Source organism: Batrachochytrium dendrobatidis, assembly GCF_000203795.2.
Source record: "Batrachochytrium dendrobatidis JAM81 unplaced genomic scaffold BATDEscaffold_12, whole genome shotgun sequence".
NCBI lineage: Eukaryota > Fungi > Chytridiomycota > Chytridiomycetes > Rhizophydiales > Batrachochytrium > Batrachochytrium dendrobatidis.
Window position 1 is genome coordinate 749,370 of NW_006281110.1, and position 18,906 is coordinate 768,275.

Sequence of the window (18,906 nt, forward strand, 5' to 3'; positions counted from 1 at the left end):
TACACCAACAGCGATGCTTGTATATTGATCTACCCTACGGTGTGTTTTTGGCTTTGCCCACCCTACACGGTGCATTTGTGTTTTATAAATATCCATTTGAAAAGTGCTGATTGTCACCCTTGAAACTGCCGTTGTTATAAAACAGCAGTCATGTACCGGATTCAACCCATTTTCATTATAATACTCGATACAATGCTGATTACTCTAGAATGCATTCTACTTGCGCTACAGACGGTTTCTGCAGTTCGACTTGCATTAGAATCACCAATTGGAACTACCAGTCAATCAAACAATAGACTGTCAAAGCGATCACCCGTTGTGTTGGATGGTGATATCACAAAATGCTACACAATTAAAGTCAATGTTGATGGAGTCAATGTATGTATCATGTCATGCCATTTATTGTAGTTTGATATCAACTTGCACCACGTTGAATCAATCTCACTTGTTTAAAATAGTTGGGTTTGCAAGTCGATTCATCAATGGCTGATATAGTCGTACCACTTCCTAGTTCAAGCAACGATGTAGGTTTGACTCCGCAACACACTCCAAGTGGGGAACCCGTTACTATAGATTACAAAGGCGAAGAGTATAATGGAGTTACATCCACAGCCGATGTGACGATTCCGGGTACTAGGATAACTGACATTGATTTACCAGTAATAGCAGTTGGTATCGATTCAATGCTCAATGGAGTATTTGGGTTCGGCAATTCCTTGTTGTCAAATCATCATCCACAAACCACTGCAATGGATGCTTTGTACAATGGTGGTATTATTCCCAATAACGAGGTTAGTCTTCAACTATGTCCGTATGAAATGACTTCAAATAGCTTCATCAATATAGGAAACACGGACGTAACTGCAAAATGCGGAACGGATGGAACAAGTGTTGCATGGGTAAAGTCACCATCAGACGATCAATTTACTGTCAACATCAAAAGTATACTAGTCAATGACGAACCAGTGGAGCTGCCCGAGGAATTCCAAAAAACAATAATGGAAAATGGACGTACTTTGTACTCGAGTGTGGAAACATGCTTTTTATATATGCGTTTTCCTGAAGTAGTCGTGGCAGCGTTGGTTGACGCTATTCTTGATAGTGGTGCGATCACTGTCAACATTAATATATTTAGTGACAAACTCGGAAAAGTAATGGTTAAAAAAATATTTTCGCAATGCTTGAATCCGGTTTTGATATCGATTGGGACAAGCTGCCAACACTTTCAATTACAATGTTTGTTCAAACCCCCGTAACTGATTCCAATCGCAATTCTGTTGTAACAATCAAATTGGGTCCTCGAGACTATATACAGAGAGTTGATTCTAAACATGGTAAATATTTGACAATTGTATGTAATGTGTTGTTGGATTAACCTGACTAATGTACATGTTGGATTATAGTTAGATTTGATATAGAAGTTGGTCCAAATGACAATGCAATTCTTGGTATTCCATTTATGGCCCAACTTGGATTGACATTTGATCGAGCACATAAACGCATTGGGTTTGGTCCTGGATGTGGATGCGAAGTCGCGACTAGCAAATATCCTACTATTTCGAATGGTTATCGAGTGCTCTGGCCATCATCACAGTAAGTTGTTTGATATTGATGTGTGGATTGATATTGATGATGAATTTGGTGCATAGTGTTAGATTGCCTGAACAACCAAGTACTTCAGGTTCAGATGGTACATCTACTCTTAGGAGATCATTGTCGCAACTTGGTAGTGCTCTCTGTGGTAGTAGACGACCAAAGTTTAATTACAAGAAATTTGAGGACTAACAGATATATCAATAAAACTGGTTATATGTTGCATGGATGGTGATCCTGATTATTTATAGTTGGTATGATGTACGTTAGGACTCTTGGTGTTAGCAATCATCAACTACAACTGATCAAGTAGTTGTGCCTGAAAACACTCACCACACTGTCAAGAGTCACAAACAGACTCACAATAAACTCGACTGAATACAATTCATTAGTGACAAAGTGATATTATATGTATTTTTAATGTGGTGTGTCCATGTTTGATTGTGTGATATGTTCAAGCCGTGCATGTATTGGATCAGTCCAGTGTGTATCGTAGTTGTTTAATACACGATGATCACGCATACTATTGTATTGGTAATACATGGTATTGATTGAATACACATCATGATCGCACAGCTCGATCACGATCCAATTGACACAAACAGTCGAGTCGTGTAGTTTGGGTTCAGCTTGACACATTTGTATTGTCAATCGGACAAAACATCAAAAGTGAATCAAGATCAACTGAAACAACCAACAGACTGGATCTAGTATGTGTAGTCACACTGGGTTGCATATACTGATCACAGTAAACAACTCGAGTGTCATTTTACTGATTGTGGTTATGGGAACATGCCAGTGTTTGATACATGCAGCGTTACAATGATGGGTCAGCAACAATGTGATGGAACTAGATGAGTAATACCAAAACCATGTCAAGAATATGTGATATAACAACAACTTGCAGCCATATTGATGTAAATGGACCACTAAATAACAGTGTTGACATGCAAACAACAGTTGTATTACTGACATGTGTCATGATTGTTGTTGAACTAGATTGCGATCGTATCCGTGATTCAAAATACAACAAATGTGTACAGAGTTGTATTGACAACATTGACAGTCAAACACAATACATGAATGTGGGTTCAAACTTGGTGATCGTACAATGTATGATTACTAAAAGTGCACAAAGTGTAGATTCAACACTACAGTCTGATTGTGTGTCATATGATGGTTGTTGTATACCAAACACACAATACAGTCAATGTGTAGTAACCATTGTATGTTGCAATGCATAACACAGTCACTGCACGATGAATACTGTTGTAAAACAAAGCGTTTGCGGCCACACAACACTCATGAAGGGTGTGCTTTTCAATATACCTGATCAAAGGGTCGTAAAGGCATAATTTAATCGGCATGATCATCAAATTGATCAATATAATATTATGATTAGGGAGCAGCATACTATGGTTTGATATTGGCCCACTACAAGCAATCAAATAACCCTGTGTCGTTGGTTAACCTAAAAGGGTTGGTTTGCTATACAAAACATACAAATACAACCGAGTATGTTCAGTTTTATAATCAACACCAGTCTCGACACTCTACTTTTGTATTAATTGTTTAAACACACTGACCAATCTGATGAAATTGGTTGATATTTTATTCGTACTGACTGCAGCAGCAACCACTAATGCAATACTAATCCCGACTAATAACAATGGTTCACCCAAAGCATCAGTCACTTCGAGTCAAGCGTCTGGCCCAACCAATGAGCCTAATCCAGGCACTTCAGATGAATATCAGCAAGACATAATTGATGCAACTAATTTAAGCATTTTCGACGAAGACTGGAAATACCTATTTGATTTGATTGATCCAAACACTTCCAATGAAGACTGGCAAAATACGGTGAATCAACCCAGTTCAAGCACTTTCAGTCAAGTATCTGGTACAGCTGATGAACACGGTTCAAGTATTTCCAAACAAGACCAACAACAATCGATGGATCAACCCAGTCCGAGCACTCCCAAACGAAGTCGAAAACGGCCGATTGATGAACCCGGTTCAAACATTTCCAAGCAAGACCAACAACAATCGATGAATCAACCCGGTCCGAGTGCTTCAAAACAAAGTCGGAAACAATCAACTGATGAACCCGGTCTCGTATTTCCCGACAAATACTGGCAACGCCTAATAGATGAAGTCAATTCAGACACTTTTGAAGACTGGCAAGAATTGTTTGATATAGCTGGTTTAAATACTCCCAGTCAAGTTTCTGACCCAATTGATCAAGTCGGTCCAAACACATCCGACCAAGACCAACAACAACCAGCTGATCAACCCAGTTCAGGTATTCCCAACCAAACCCAGCAACACCTAATGGATGCAACTGGCCCAAGTACTTCCAGTCAAGACCAACAACAACCAATGGGCGAAAGCGAGTCTGCCAATACTGTTTCAAATCAAATAGCTGGATTATGCGAAAAATATCAAAGTACCTTTAATCGTATAAAGCAAAAGCTTGTAGAGTCTAAAGAAATACGAGAGAAAAAACTCAAAGAATATTGTGATTATAAAGCCATTGGATTCGAACAATGGTCAGCGCTAGAAAGAGGAGAAGATATATCTGGATCAAGGTACAGTCCAGACACTGAAAAGAAATTGAAAAAAGAGTATGCAATGACAGGCAAAAAGGTGTGGGAGTTAAGGTATCAATTGAAAAGGTTTATGAAAAGGCATGGTTTGAAATTCGAAGAACTGGGTTTGGATTTGGATTGATGATGTGTCGATGAATTTGATTTTGAATAAATTTAAACTTTCTGATGTGTTGGTATTTGTCGAGTATTGTGAATGGGTCAACAATCATATCATTGATTGTGTATACTGTGTTGGGTATTACATCGACAGTTATTGGGTTGTTGATTGATACATTGACATGGTTTGTTCCATATACATCAATGACCTGATAACAACCAGTGTTGATTGTACATGTAACTATCAGTCAGACTTGCAATCACTTGTCAGTTGTGTGGTTGCATGATATCACCAACTGACCATGTCGTGCATTGTACAACAAACGTATCAATACACTTGTTCAAAGTCTGTCACAAGCAAAATGTGTTTGCCATGTCACTGTCAATGTTGGAAATCACAACAGACAATGTTTGATTGAAGGATTTAACACGTCATTACAAAACATCATTGCATTTTATCAATAATATACTAAAACTAACCAATACGTTAATGTCTTGCAATATATTGTGTTTGACTACAATCACATCCATCATTGTGCAGTTGGTGATATTGCTGAATCAAGATATGAAAGTGATCCATCAAGTGGTTCAATTAAAACAAACACTGCAAACCATTCAATCAATGTTGGGAATTGTGTTGGAATACTGAATGGACAAACCTTTGAGTAAAATACAAGTCAATATACAGTAATGCTGTGTATACTATGTATACTGTGGTCAGTGGAAATGATTACTCGTATCCAATTTCAGATGATGATCAAATAATTCAGACTTGCAAGTATTATGAATTTGAACACATCCAAATTGCTGAAACGTTTGTTACTGAATCTAGAAACCCAGATCCAACAATGTCAAATAAGCAGCGTCAAAACAGAAATCAATTGGATGCATTATCAGCAATTAGTGAACCTGAAAACAACAAAACATACGACATACGACATATGATAGGACATTTCAAACAACTTGTTTTCTAGAGCAACTATAAATGCCATTCATTGACTCGATCAAAAACTACAACAATTACTTGCAATGTATCAAAATTTGGCATCCAAATTTGACATCCATATCCAGTTCAACAACAGAAAGCGTCAAACAAGTGGTATCATGATTACTATTCACAACAACAAGCAAATTGGACAACAGCGCTGTTGCAACTATTATGCTTCAAACTCGGAATCAGAAACGGTGCAACTGAAAAAAAGTACACAAAGTCGACGAGTATAGTTTATTGAATCATTCAACACCAATATCGTGTACTTGAAAATCAATGACATCAATTCCACCATCTACCAGAAACATGTTTGTTGCGGTGTGTTATTTGATGTGAATTTTGCACCAGTATGTTCATGTCTGATACAATTCATGGCTGTTATTGGACTTTGTACGACTGAACCATTGTTCAAATGTGATGATGTTTATGCCACTGTTGTAAATCGAATGGGTGCATATTGAAATACACGATATTGTTGTAATAGATTGTAGTATGTCTTGTATGCAAAATACGACAATCTCTCGAGTTTGAATTCATTGTAAATATACACCAGAAATTCATCAAACTGAACCTTTTAGTATTTTTGCTTGCTTGAAATAGCTCCAGCAAACAAACAAGCGTTTATGCAATGCACATTGTGTATGCTACACCAACAACATCATTGATGGTCAATACACACAAGTATTGTTGATGTACACTTTGAGTTCCAAGACTGTATTTTTTGTAGTGGGAAAGTCGTTGGAAAGCTGCACATTGAATTGCACTGTTTTGAGTTCCACTTTAAACATCTGTTCAGCAATCAGTCCATACTTTTGACAAGCTCATGTATGAATGATGGTTTATCAGTGTTTTTATCAAGACACGGTAAATTGGTTCATGATCAATGATTTGAGTTGATTTCAATGTTACTGCATTCATGACATTGAGTGCATCTGAAACAGCAACATCATCACTTGATTCGAGTTTCAAACGATAATTAATGACTGTGTTGGTCAAACTGCAGATTCACTGCTATTGGATTCAGACTCTGTAGCAAGACTTTCTGTGTGATGAAACAGCATCTGAAACTGCACCAATCGTTTGATTTCCAATAATATGAGCATCGTCCATAATAATATCATCAGCGGTTTGTGGTTCAGCATTTACCATTATACGAATCCAGTGAATATGTTGATTGTAGGTTTGTAAACAGAGGCTACAAGCCAGCAGTGACATCGTTTGCAGACTTTTGACTTTGAAAGCATTCATAATTTCTGATGTGTTACTATCATACAGCAAGGCACATTGCAGTTGCTCACTTTGTCGACTTTTATTGGCAACCTATTATGTATCAGCCACAAATCTGATATTGCAGACTTGTAGATGCTTAAAAATGGGGTTTTCAAATTGACTTTTGAATTTGAGGATCGTGAACATATGATGGCATATTGATGGTTGTCATTATTGTCAAGTGTGTTGCAGTTGATTGAAGATGTGATGGAATGAATCAATATTCGATTGTGTTGTTTATTAACAAGAAAGTGAGTGTGTTTATAAAATAGGAGACAAGAAAGTCATGTGAATTCCAGTTCAAACGTCATTGTTGTTGGTTTTTGATTGTTAAACTATTCAGAAATGTCTCACATTCACACACTACTAATGTCTCACACAGTGCAAGTCAACACTCTCACACTAGTAATGTCTCACATTAATGAGACATTAATTCTGGTGTAAATTTGACTAATTTCCAAATATTTAAATCGTGTGAATTGTCTTGAAATATCCCAAAATTTTGTTATTTTGACTCGATTAAAAAGTCGATTTTTGTTTTACAATTTGACAAATAAATTGCTTTTTTACTCTTTTTCTTTTCATAAAATGCCAAAACGATTCCTCAATGTTGAATATGACACTATTTCTACTGAAATCGATGTGACTGACTTTGAAGACCTGAGTGACGTTCAGGATGCTATCAAGTCTGAGTATGGTCCTGCTATGGCTGACATTGATGCTCCTCAACTGCAACTCTACACCAACAGTAACAAAGACCAACTAATCAACACCTGGGCTTTACTCGACTCTCTTCCTCAATAATACTTTACTCAAGATGGTTCTTGTGTTGTTATTGGTTGTTTACATCTACCTTCAAGACAGCCTACTCAAACTTACCTAGATCCAACATCTGCTGCAGCCTCAACCGCACTACTGGATTTTTGGACTGCTTTCACAAACTACCCTAACCCTCTTGAAGGAAACACTGTTGTCCAACTTCCAGCAGACGTATTCATCCTTGGAACATATTCAATCGGATCATCCATTTACATCCGTCCTTGTTATCCTAAACTTCTTGAAAAATCACCATCTATTGTGCAATCTGCTGGTATATGTCGTTTGATCATCCTTGGAAATCCTGGAATTGGCAAGACATATTTTGGTTACTTTTTGCTGTTGCATCTTGCTCGCTCTGGTGCTACAGTCGTGTATGAGAGTGGAGTTGATCAAAAAAGATATCTGCTTACTCCCAATGGTGTATTCGAAGGAGGAAAGCATGCTTTTTGGAAAATCTTGGATTCCTCGTCAACATTCTACATTGTTGATGGCTCGGCACCTGTTGATGTTGATGCCAAGACCATTCTTGTTACTTTACCTCGTCGGGAAATTTGGCATCGGTTTTCCAAGGGATCCTGCGACATTCGGTATATGCCAGTGTGGTCAAAAGAAGAATTGCATTCTTGTCGCTCAATGCTGTTTCCTACAGTCCCAAAAGAATTGGTTGAAAGTCTGTATTTGAAGTGGGGAGGAATTGCTCGTTATGTTCTTAAATATGCATTGGTAAAAGAACAACAGGATTTTCTCGACAAAGCTTTAAATATTTCCAATATCGATTCAGTTGTCAAGTCTTTTGGTAAATATGGTGAACACCTAGACGCTTCAAGTTGTTTGATTCATATATCAGTCAAGGATGGCTTCCACAGTGGTCCTTATCAGTTTGCTTCTGACTATGTGGTTGATGAAATTTACAACCGTGTCTATGCCAGAGACCGAGATCATCTTATCAGATTCGTTTCTGTTGCTCGAGAAATTGGTGAAACTGGTCAACTTAATAGGGCATTATTTGAAAAGCACGCTCATACAGTCATCGCTAAAGGTGGTTCATTCAAGATTCGTGATTTACGTACCAAGCTGGAGTCTACACTTCAACTGCCAATGGATCTTAATACTTTGTTATTCTCCAACAATTCTCAAATTCAAGACGCAACGAATTGCTATTTCCGTCCCATTAGCAATACTTTTGAATCTGTTGATTCGTTCATCAAGCCAAATCTACTTTTCCAAATGACCGGTGCCAAAGATCATCCTTGCAAACAGACTGGGCTTTGTGATGTTTTGGAAATACTTGGTAATCCGTCAAAACCAGAACTGTATTGTGTTGTACCTCCTGATCGTTTTGCCTGTTTTACACGCCAAAGCTACCACGGAACAGATGGTCAAGTGTTGTCACAAAACGATACTATTGCGAGTGTTAAGAAGTTGACTCGATTTGTTTTGACGTTTGAACCATCTCATCAATAAGGTATGTAGACTAGAATTAATGATTTTTATTGGCCGCATAACGCTAATCCTAACTCTGTTTCTCGACCTCGTTCTACACAACACACGGCGTTTGATTTCTTAAAGGTGAATAATATCGTATGGGTTCCATTGGACAACAAACCTCACTTTGTGGAAATGACCACTTTCATTGTCAGGAACTTCCCAGTCGTGTAATTTAATAGCTTTGGTTTTGAAACCTATAGTTTCTTGTAAATAATTGCATATCCCAAGACTGTTTTTCACCATACAGTTTTGAAACTAATATTTTGATTCAAGAACAAACTGCGTTTTCCTTTTTCTTTTTCTTTTGCAAATAAAAGTTGTTTTGTTGCTTACAATTTTGGACAATCAATTGACTGCCAAACTGTACAACAGTTTTGCTGACATTGGATTTGTCCAGTCGATAGTCTCGGGTTTCAAACTTGAATCAAACACTCAACTGACAAAACACTGCAGGGATTGTTACAAGCACAAAAGCAGCTGTTTCAAGAGATGTTGGTATGATACAAGGAGTACCAGAAAGTATACTCTTACAAAGAATTGTTTGCAACTGAATTGAATCAAATAGCCATACGTGATAAACAGCGGGTTGATTCTGGTTTTATTCCCAATCAATGGTATTGACAAAAACAACCAGGGATGAGCCAGAATCAAGAGTTGGAGGCTAGACACAATTATGAATGGAATATGCTAGAGTATCAAAAAGATGATCAAAGAAAGCGTGAAATTCAACAGATCAGCAATGATGTCCAAATGCATAGTGTAATCAAGCAGATTTGAATCCATTTTGGCATTGCAAGACACAATATCACATTTGGAAGAGTTGATTGGAAATATAAAGACTCGTACTCGATAAACACAGACTTGTCAGTGGTTTGATTTTATACTCTATTATTCTTACAACAAGATCCAGCTAAACCCAGTCTGTGTACATTAACGCTTAGTACTGGTTAAAAAACTACCCATTGTATCCAATTTGAGGCATCAAGTATGAGTCTGGCACAAATAACTCGTATTTATTATGAATTACAAGCAAAGCTATTGACTATTCTACCCTAATACTTTTGACTTGAATTCCTTTCTGCGAATAATTTATGTTTTGACAACTTTGTACATGATTTAGCAGTAAGTGTCGGTTAAAAAACTGGTATCATCGGGTGTTCTATCTATACTACTTTCAATCGATCGAATGTCAATATGTTTGTACAACAGTTTGGTACAACTGACTGTCTGTGGATTATTATCACATGAGTCAATGCTGACCTGATTTGCGATATTCAGTGTTGTTGGAATATCAACACAACATCAACACCAAACATCAGATCGACACTGCACGTTGATGTTGATGAATGCAACATGAATATTGAAACAATGCATCATAATGCGTACAAGTCGCAGATTGCAGTTCAAACTCAATGCAAAATACACATTGTTACAGTTTGGTCATGAACAAAGCGATACACACAATATGCAGTTCATGTCTACGACTCGACTGATTGGTAGACAACGATCATTTGCATTGTTGAACAGTAAACTGAACAGTAAATGACCATCAAACGCATGGCTTGGTATCGACATTCAAGCAATCACCATGATTGTAATATTTGCAAGTTGTCCACAAGTTGTCCACAAACGACCATCAATTGACAATGACATGCATGTGTATGTGCATGGTTGACTATACAATATACTACATGAACCAATATTACTGACTGAATACAGGTCACAACTGCGAGTATCCATGTGGTAATGGATTGACATTGGTGTTGATATCCAATTGATTGAATAATCGATCATCATCAATTGCATCAGTGACTGGTATATGCAACTGATATACACCATGTTCAAGTCTGATACATGTCGATATATGCGTGTCAATCAGCAATGCATATTTGTGGTCATTACAGTTGAATGTGAGTCGAGTCGATCATTAAACCAACGAATCAATAATTGCATTCTAAATGTGGTGCGATTTGATGCGACATGACAATATATTGTTCAACAGGTTCAACATACACAACACCGATATCCAACACATCACACATGAATACACTGCATATACAAGCAGTAGCAATGACCAATCCAAACCAACAGTGACAGAGTTACACATCAACATATACTCGATCATCAGTCGAGTCTGCATATATCAACTAGTTGCAACACGTCATAATCAATGTGGATTGTATTGTCCACCAATCGATCATGACAGCTAATCCAATACCAATCATGTAGTCAATACAATCACCAACATATCCATGATTGTTGACTGGCAATTACAACTCGTCAATTGCATCCAATGTTACAGGCGATGCACATCTGATTACTGCAAATCAACAACTTGTCAAGCATATCATAGTGTGCATTGCCAACGGACCATGCAACTACAAATCAATGTATACGTGATCAACATTTGATATTTGATGGTGATGAATCAACCATGATTGATTGTATCATACAACTAATACAGTTGCATTGTCTGGTATTGATGATCAACCCAGTCATGTCAAACAGTAACTAATGTGTGTATATCGAGTTTGTGTTGCATGAACACATCAAGGTGTTTGATAACGAGTCCAACGTGATGATACAAACCCAATATTATATGAATATCCAAGTTGATGAATCAAGTCGAGGTTTGCAAAGTGTCAATGTCAGGTCAACCAAACAAGTCAGTCAACCATTATATTGTGACTAGTGATGACACGGTTTGAATATCAACGAGTTAGACAGTCGACAATATGTGATAACTGCTATGCGTGTGTGATTGTGATTTGGTCAAACCGCAGCACTTGCATAGCACTGAACTGGTTTGATGTGCGTGATGTGTGTGGTGTAAGCAGTATGCATAAACTCGTCGATATCATGGACTATAACCAATATACACCACACATATGCAGTGGTAAATACCAACGTGTGATGTATCCAGTGATCGTATACTGGCTGATTGGTGCAATATGATCATGTCACATACTATTGTATTGGTGACAAATGGTCGTATAGATAACTGAATTATCATATACAAATCATTGGTATCCTTGTCGCATTATGGTGCTATTACACAGCATTTCTACACAAATCACACCCTGATGCTACGCTTCCAATTTCAATAAGCAATTATATAAAGAAAGGGTCTTTCAAAATCATTTCAACATTGATAACAAATCAACACCAACCCTGATAGTAACACAAATCCCTTAGGACGGTCATCCAAGGAATATGTTTTTAATATCATTTATTCAATAATGGATATAAATATAGTTCAAAAACTGGCTCGTTGAATGACATTACAACTTGCGCAACCAACCACCAAAATGAAATTCTCAATTGCCGTACTGTCATCGATGTTGACTATCTGCTCGGTCACAGTTGCCAATCCAGTTGATCCCAGTTCGACCATGAGTGCTGAAGTCAGCACTGCGACAGTTCCTCCCAGTGCAACTGAAACTGCAAGTGCTAAAGCTAGCACCTTGAACACTTTTAGTAGGTTTGATTATCCGAAAAAATTAAAATCATATAATGAGTTTGGCAAGTATTGCTATTCAATTGGCTTGGAGGGAGTATTCATGATCGAAGAACACGCAACACTTTCAGTTAAAATCGACAAAATAGAGAAAGATATTCACAATGTAGATGCTCGGATCAAGGCTCAAAAAAACGTGCTGTATAATCTGGAGCAAGATTTTGACTTTTTAAATAGAGCCTCGGGTCAAGGATCAGTAGACCTTGACCTTGAAGCTAATATTAGAACCCAGCGTGAGTTTCTTGATGAACTCCAAGAGATTCTCCAAAAAATTATTGATGGGTATCGGATTAGGCTTAAAAAAGATTCAGAGCAAGAATTGGAGCTTAAACATTACTTTGAGCATCACCATAAGTTTGAGGTGACAGATTCTGACGATAATATAAACCTGGAATCGTATCACTCGTACAAGAGCTGTTTTGACTTTTTCTACAGTTACTTTTCAAGTGTATTTTCACGGTTTGAGCAGGATGCTCAGCAGCAAGCTTCACAACCATAGACCTGTCACGATGTTGGAGTTGAGTGAACCATCACAGTCCCATCCAGTATATGTTGTAATGCAGCGTGTATTGCATGGTGGTTTAATTGTCATGTGCCATGCATCCAATGTCATTCATTCAATAAACATCGTGTATTGCCAAACCATAGTGTATTATACTAATGGTTTGATCATATTGCACCAATCAACTACTATGTGCTGTCATGACTGATCATTTGGTATGCTACACATATTGGATGCATGCAAATCCATGACTGTCAATACTTGTTGAAATGGGTTCAGATCACCATCAGCTCACTCACTCGTTGCACCGATGCGATTGCATGATCAACCTGACACCAACCAAACCACACTCGAATATATATGTTCCAGTCATGTGCATGGTGTATCGATTGTCAACTCACAATGTCAACTCCAACACATTCCACCATGCTCATGGTCACATCACATCATGCTGATGTATGTCGATCGGTATCACATTGCAACCAGTTATCATCCAATGACTGCAATGCAATACCGTGCATGTATTGTGACTGATACGCTGTGCACCATCAGCCAGTGTGCAACTGTCACTTGATATATTGAGTCTGATATGCAACAACATGCTGTGTTTACCATGATCAAGTTTTTGATCAATCTTGGACTCATGATACATGATTTGTCATGTTGGATTGTGTGGATGTGTCATGGACTGCAATTTAGTTGCAGACACACATATGTTTGACATTGACTGATGCATATTGTGCAACGACTGATCAGTGCGGGTGTGATTGCACACTTGGTGGTATTGTGCATTATAGTTGTTTGACAATGGATGGATGCTGGATTAGTCGGTTATATGCAACCCATCTGAATCGACCTATTTGGACAAACACTCGATGTAACTGACAACAATATGTATACATGGCTGTTGGATCAATCGAGTTTCTGCTGATACCGCCATATATGAGTTGGTCAACAAACTTGTAGCACTGCCAAAATACACTCGTATGGTTTGCTTGTATGAGATAATCTTGTGGTTTAACACCCAAGTTTATTTTACAGTCGTATTCACGTAAAATCAAATACTTTTCTGTATTGATCTTGTAATGATTGTCTTGGAATAAACAATCGTTACATATTCATTGTTGTTGTTGTTGGAAATGGATTTGTTTTATTGAAGCTACAAGTTGTTTGGTGTCTGGAATGGCTCAGCACACAGTCATTCCAAACACCAAAGTAATTGTCAGCAGGGTTCAAGAATGGACAGTATGATGCTGTATAGTGTAGTTCCAAACCTCGCGCTGTTTGTTGAATGGTTGGTAAACCATGTCTAATTAGAGTTGTTTTGTGGAATGGAATGGAATGTTGTCTAGAATAAAGTGACCGTTTGGAACCGTTTGGGAATGTTGCATGTCATTGTTTAACAAGTTAATATTACAGCATTCACTGCTGCCTGGATCAATATCCCAACACATTGATCGTCATATGAAACACACACTATTAGACTATAGTTTTGAACTGAAATGTTGTTTTTGGACTGTACTCTTTCACCTCTGTTTGTATAGCCATACATTGTACAATCACCAAGTTTAAACCCCAACTCGTCCATTGCAATCCAAATATTTGATTCTATTGTGCGAATGTTTTCAATACTTGACAAACTCATCCATGCCAATTCATCAGTCGCTTACAAGAGTGAGCTTTCTGTATGTGTTGTTCCATTTCAAGATGCTTGAAATAGTTGGCTGACAAATGTGTGCCTGGTAAAAGTCCATTCGAGCACTACCAACATCACTTTGTCCGAGTGTTGGTGACTTTACGAGGTTGTCACATATCCACTTTGCAATGTCTTGTTCGAGTCCAGAGTCTGATAATGACAAATCTACAGTGTAAAGAGTGTACAGAGTGGAAACACTAAACACTTTGTCAAGTTCAGAATGTCTTGACTACAAACTGAAACCCAAGACTTTGGCATGACAGAATCTCAAACAGCAGCAATGAAATGACCCAGAACTATACAGCATAACGTCTGTGACAAGAACGATTGTTTTACCACTCGACATAGTTGTTTTGGTTCCAGAACTAAAAGATATGATGGTTATGGTTGAACAAGTGACTAGATCTGTCAAATATCACAGATTTGAACACTATTCCAGTCGAGGCTCTCATTTTCAGAGTTCAATCAGCTTGACTCTGTATTTCTGACGTTGATAGTTTGTTGTATAACAACTTGATACAACTTGATACAACAAGAACATATCAGAGCTTACTCGACCAACCAACGCACACTGGAGTGTACAACCAACCATTGTGTAGTGGCATTCAGGTCATGTCTTTTACCACAGTCACCTCAATCACTGGTCAAGGTTTCAAATCCCACAGTGTTTGATATACACCAATACCCAACACTCTGTTGAACCATGCTACTGTGAATTTTGCAAAGCGTTTAGAACGCCATGTGGAATGGAAGCTAGACTTCAATTTCCATCAATATCAAAACACCAATCGACAATTTGGAACCACTTTCAACGTCGGTTTGACACTGTTTACAAATGCAATATCGCAAATTGTACAAGAACATACGCAGTTTGTTGACATGTTCCATGCGATTTCAAACCACAACTACCAACAGTTGATAACCTAATAGCAAATACACATTATGAGCAACAAGACCATTGACACGCATACCTTGGAATTATGAACAAGATGCTTATAGATATTGAAAACACCAAGAAACAACTAGATGAACTCGATACTCGACAATCACCACATACATACAGTGTTGCACCAATTTGTTGATTGCAACATCACCACATAATGTTGGACAATACAGCATGTCAATGGTGCATCAATGACACATGAACAGACGCTAAACATCAGTCAATATACATGTCAAAATACACCACAATTAGTCGAGTTTCAAATGGTCACATACAACACATTCAACACGAATTATAAATGTCTGCAAACCGTGCATATGCATGCTCAATCAATGGTGATATACCATATACACAATCAGTTTAAATATGGCTGGGAAATAACTAGTATTGGCCAAGTTATACATGTTTAAAGTGGATCATTTGCATCATCACAATCGCGTACTAAATGGTCGATTTCACAACCAATACACAAGCCTGTGTTGATATGGTGACATGAAAATACTTGTATATACTTGGTATTGTATCATGTACAATTTCAATACAATCCATGCATGTTTGATAACACAGTAATTGAATAGCTGACGTTTTGTAGGTTGGATATTATAGTCGATGTTTGACGTGTTAATAACTCGGTCTACAATGGTCGTACAATGTCGAAATCAACTGCAATGTATGGTACACATATAGTCATGTATTGTGTATATGATTACGTCGTCATTGGGGCAGTATATCAATGTGTATCATGACCATCAAATGCATGTCCGAAAGTGTCGTTTTGACGTGTTTGATGTCGAATATCTTGACCAATACTGACACTAGTTGCATGAAACTGCTACAGTATATGGATATTGCATTGGTATGTATGATGCATGCATGTATTGTCATGAAATTACAAAAAAATATACAATTTATACTTACCACTAGTATTTGACATGATACCAAGATTGGATATATTTTGACCAATAGTGACACTAGTTGCATGCGATTGACACTGAACATGAGTATACATGCATACTATATACTGGACATGCATCAGGCCATATCGTCAACTAAATTGGAAACATGTCATAGTCACGACTGCCGGTCAAACTAGACGCAACTGGAACACACTCAAAACATACGATATTACACTGTAGTTTGAACTGTATACACATCATATATTCATGTTACAATGGCCGATACATTCACTTGATTACAATACATATCGATGACTGGCATATTTACTAACGATTGATTGTGTAATGTATGAATATCAAATGCACTGTATAGTTTAATTGACGAGTGTATTTGACGAGTATTTAAACTAGTATTTAGACTGTTATTCTGACCAGTATTTGACGATTGTTTAATCCACATATTGACCAGTTGTCTGACTAGTATTTAGACTGTTATTCTGACCAGTATTTTGACGAGTATTTGACGAGTATTTTAACTAGTATTTAACCTGCATTCTGACCAGTTGTTTGATTAGTTTAGCCTGCATTTCAACCTGCATTCTGACCAGTATTTGACGATTGTTTAACGATTGTCTAAACCTGCATTCTGACCAGTTGTTTGACTGTTATTCTGACTTGTATTTGACGAGTTGTTTGACGAGTATTTGACGAGTGTATTTGACGAGTGTTTGATTAGTTTAGCCTACATTTCAACCTGCATTCTGACCAGTATTGGACGATTGTTCAGACCTGCATTCTGACTAGTTGTTTGACTGTTATTCTGACCTGTATTTGATCATATTTGACGAGTATTTTGACTAGTATTTGACCAGTGTTTGACGAGTGTATTTTGACGAGTATTTGACCTGCATTTCAACCTGTTGTTTGATTAGTTTAGTCTGCATTCTGACCAGTATTCTGACTAGTATTTGACGATTGTCCAGACCTGCATTTGGCTAGTTGTTGGACCTGTATTCTGACTAATTGTTTGACCAATTGTTTGTAAAAAACCACAGTCGTTCATACTCGAATACATGGTCAATGGCTCAACCAATACTACAGTCACACATACTACAGCTTGATGACAATGACAGTAACACTGTTACAATGACTGTTTCAAGTTTGTGTAAAACTACAGCCAACAAAAATAGGGATTCGGACAAAACTACATTGACTGGTGTGTGTCGAGTATGTCGATTCAACCAACACATGACAATACTACTGCGTCTCTGGTTATACAACAGCATACACATGGCCATGTATGACAACTGTCAAACTGCATGCAACAATCGAGTGTTCAAGTGTTGGGTAAAGTCGAATAACGACCAGAATTACACGATTTAATAAACTCGGTTGTACACTGTCAGGCTACAAACCTTGATCGTTTTTACAGTTGTTGATAGTTATTGATGGTCATTGACAGTTATTGATAGTCACTAGTAGTTATTGATAATCATTGATAGTCACTGTCCAACAACACAGTCACAATAATATATTTACGACTATAATCATGCCTGTGAGGATCACAGCCATGAGGACCTTGGATTAATTACCTTGCGGTTACACAACACCCTAAGGACTCATGTGAACCGCCGTATGGACACACACTCCCTAAGAACCTGTGTGATTCCTCCACGGCTGTACTCTTGTTGAGGTCTATAAATAGACCATACTTGTCATGTATGTTTACCTCAGTTTTATCAATAAAGTTCCTTGATCCTAGTTAGTAACAAGCACCTGGTTTCCCTTCGCCTTATTTTGCGATTAAGTACTTCCTGACACATTGATAAAACTCTTAATTTTCTGAACCACCTGCTTGTCTACTTCTTGTCTCTATCCTTGTCTTTGTCTTTCTTTCTTTTATTTCTTATCTCATTCCAAAATCTCAACATGGAAAATTACGTGGAAGCTCTTCAAAATGTTCTTCAAAACATGCAGAGCGAAATCGCTGCCCTGCGCACGGAACGCAGTGCCCCACTAGTTCAGGCTACGTTGAGCATACCTCCCCCTGACAGGTATAACGGAAATCGTTCCAAATTCACGACCTTCGTCAGCCAATGCAATTTGGCTATGAGAATGCACCCCACCCAATTTCCATCCGATCAAGCGCGGGTCGGATTCATGATCAGCCTGCTCACAGGCCCTGCTGCGGATTGGGCGACTCCATTACTCGCGGCTAATGATCCAGTCTTAAACTCGTTGCCGGAGTTTATCAACCTCTTCCGACGACAATTCGATGATCCTGATAGAGAGCGCACTGCTGAAGCGAGATTAAAAAACTTTGAGCAAGGTCAACGCTCTTGCGCAGACTATGCGACCGAGTTCCTGCGTTTATCAGCCGACACCGATTGGAACGACGGAGCTAAAATCTTTATTTTTAAAAGTGGACTGTCATCGGATATCAAAACACGCCTGTCATACATTTCCGCGTGCCCCAGGGATCTACGT

At 38.0% G+C, this 18,906-nt stretch overlaps 4 protein-coding genes across 4 annotated transcripts; all 4 read left to right on the forward strand.

The window, feature by feature from the left end:
- Positions 1-150: 150 nt before the first annotated feature.
- Positions 151-1,785, forward strand: BATDEDRAFT_27286 (uncharacterized protein; the record flags this gene model as incomplete). The annotated part of the gene is made up of 4 exons (XM_006681368.1): positions 151-378; positions 459-1,104; positions 1,404-1,593; positions 1,650-1,785. 4 exons carry the CDS (start codon positions 151-153, stop codon positions 1,783-1,785), a joined length of 1,200 nt encoding a protein of 399 aa, XP_006681431.1.
- Positions 1,786-3,186: 1,401 nt separating this feature from the next.
- Positions 3,187-4,323, forward strand: BATDEDRAFT_91330 (uncharacterized protein; the record flags this gene model as incomplete). The annotated part of the gene is made up of 1 exon (XM_006681448.1): positions 3,187-4,323. One exon carries the CDS (start codon positions 3,187-3,189, stop codon positions 4,321-4,323), a length of 1,137 nt encoding a protein of 378 aa, XP_006681511.1.
- A 2,823-nt stretch (positions 4,324-7,146) lies between these two features.
- On the forward strand, positions 7,147-8,841 carry BATDEDRAFT_91331 (uncharacterized protein; the record flags this gene model as incomplete). The annotated part of the gene is made up of 2 exons (XM_006681449.1): positions 7,147-7,306; positions 7,376-8,841. 2 exons carry the CDS (start codon positions 7,147-7,149, stop codon positions 8,839-8,841), a joined length of 1,626 nt encoding a protein of 541 aa, XP_006681512.1.
- Positions 8,842-12,173: 3,332 nt separating this feature from the next.
- BATDEDRAFT_27288 (uncharacterized protein) lies at positions 12,174-12,881 on the forward strand (the record flags this gene model as incomplete). Its single annotated transcript, XM_006681369.1, has 1 exon — positions 12,174-12,881. The coding sequence occupies one exon, from the start codon at positions 12,174-12,176 to the stop codon at positions 12,879-12,881; it is 708 nt and encodes a 235-aa protein (XP_006681432.1).
- Positions 12,882-18,906: the final 6,025 nt, after the last annotated feature.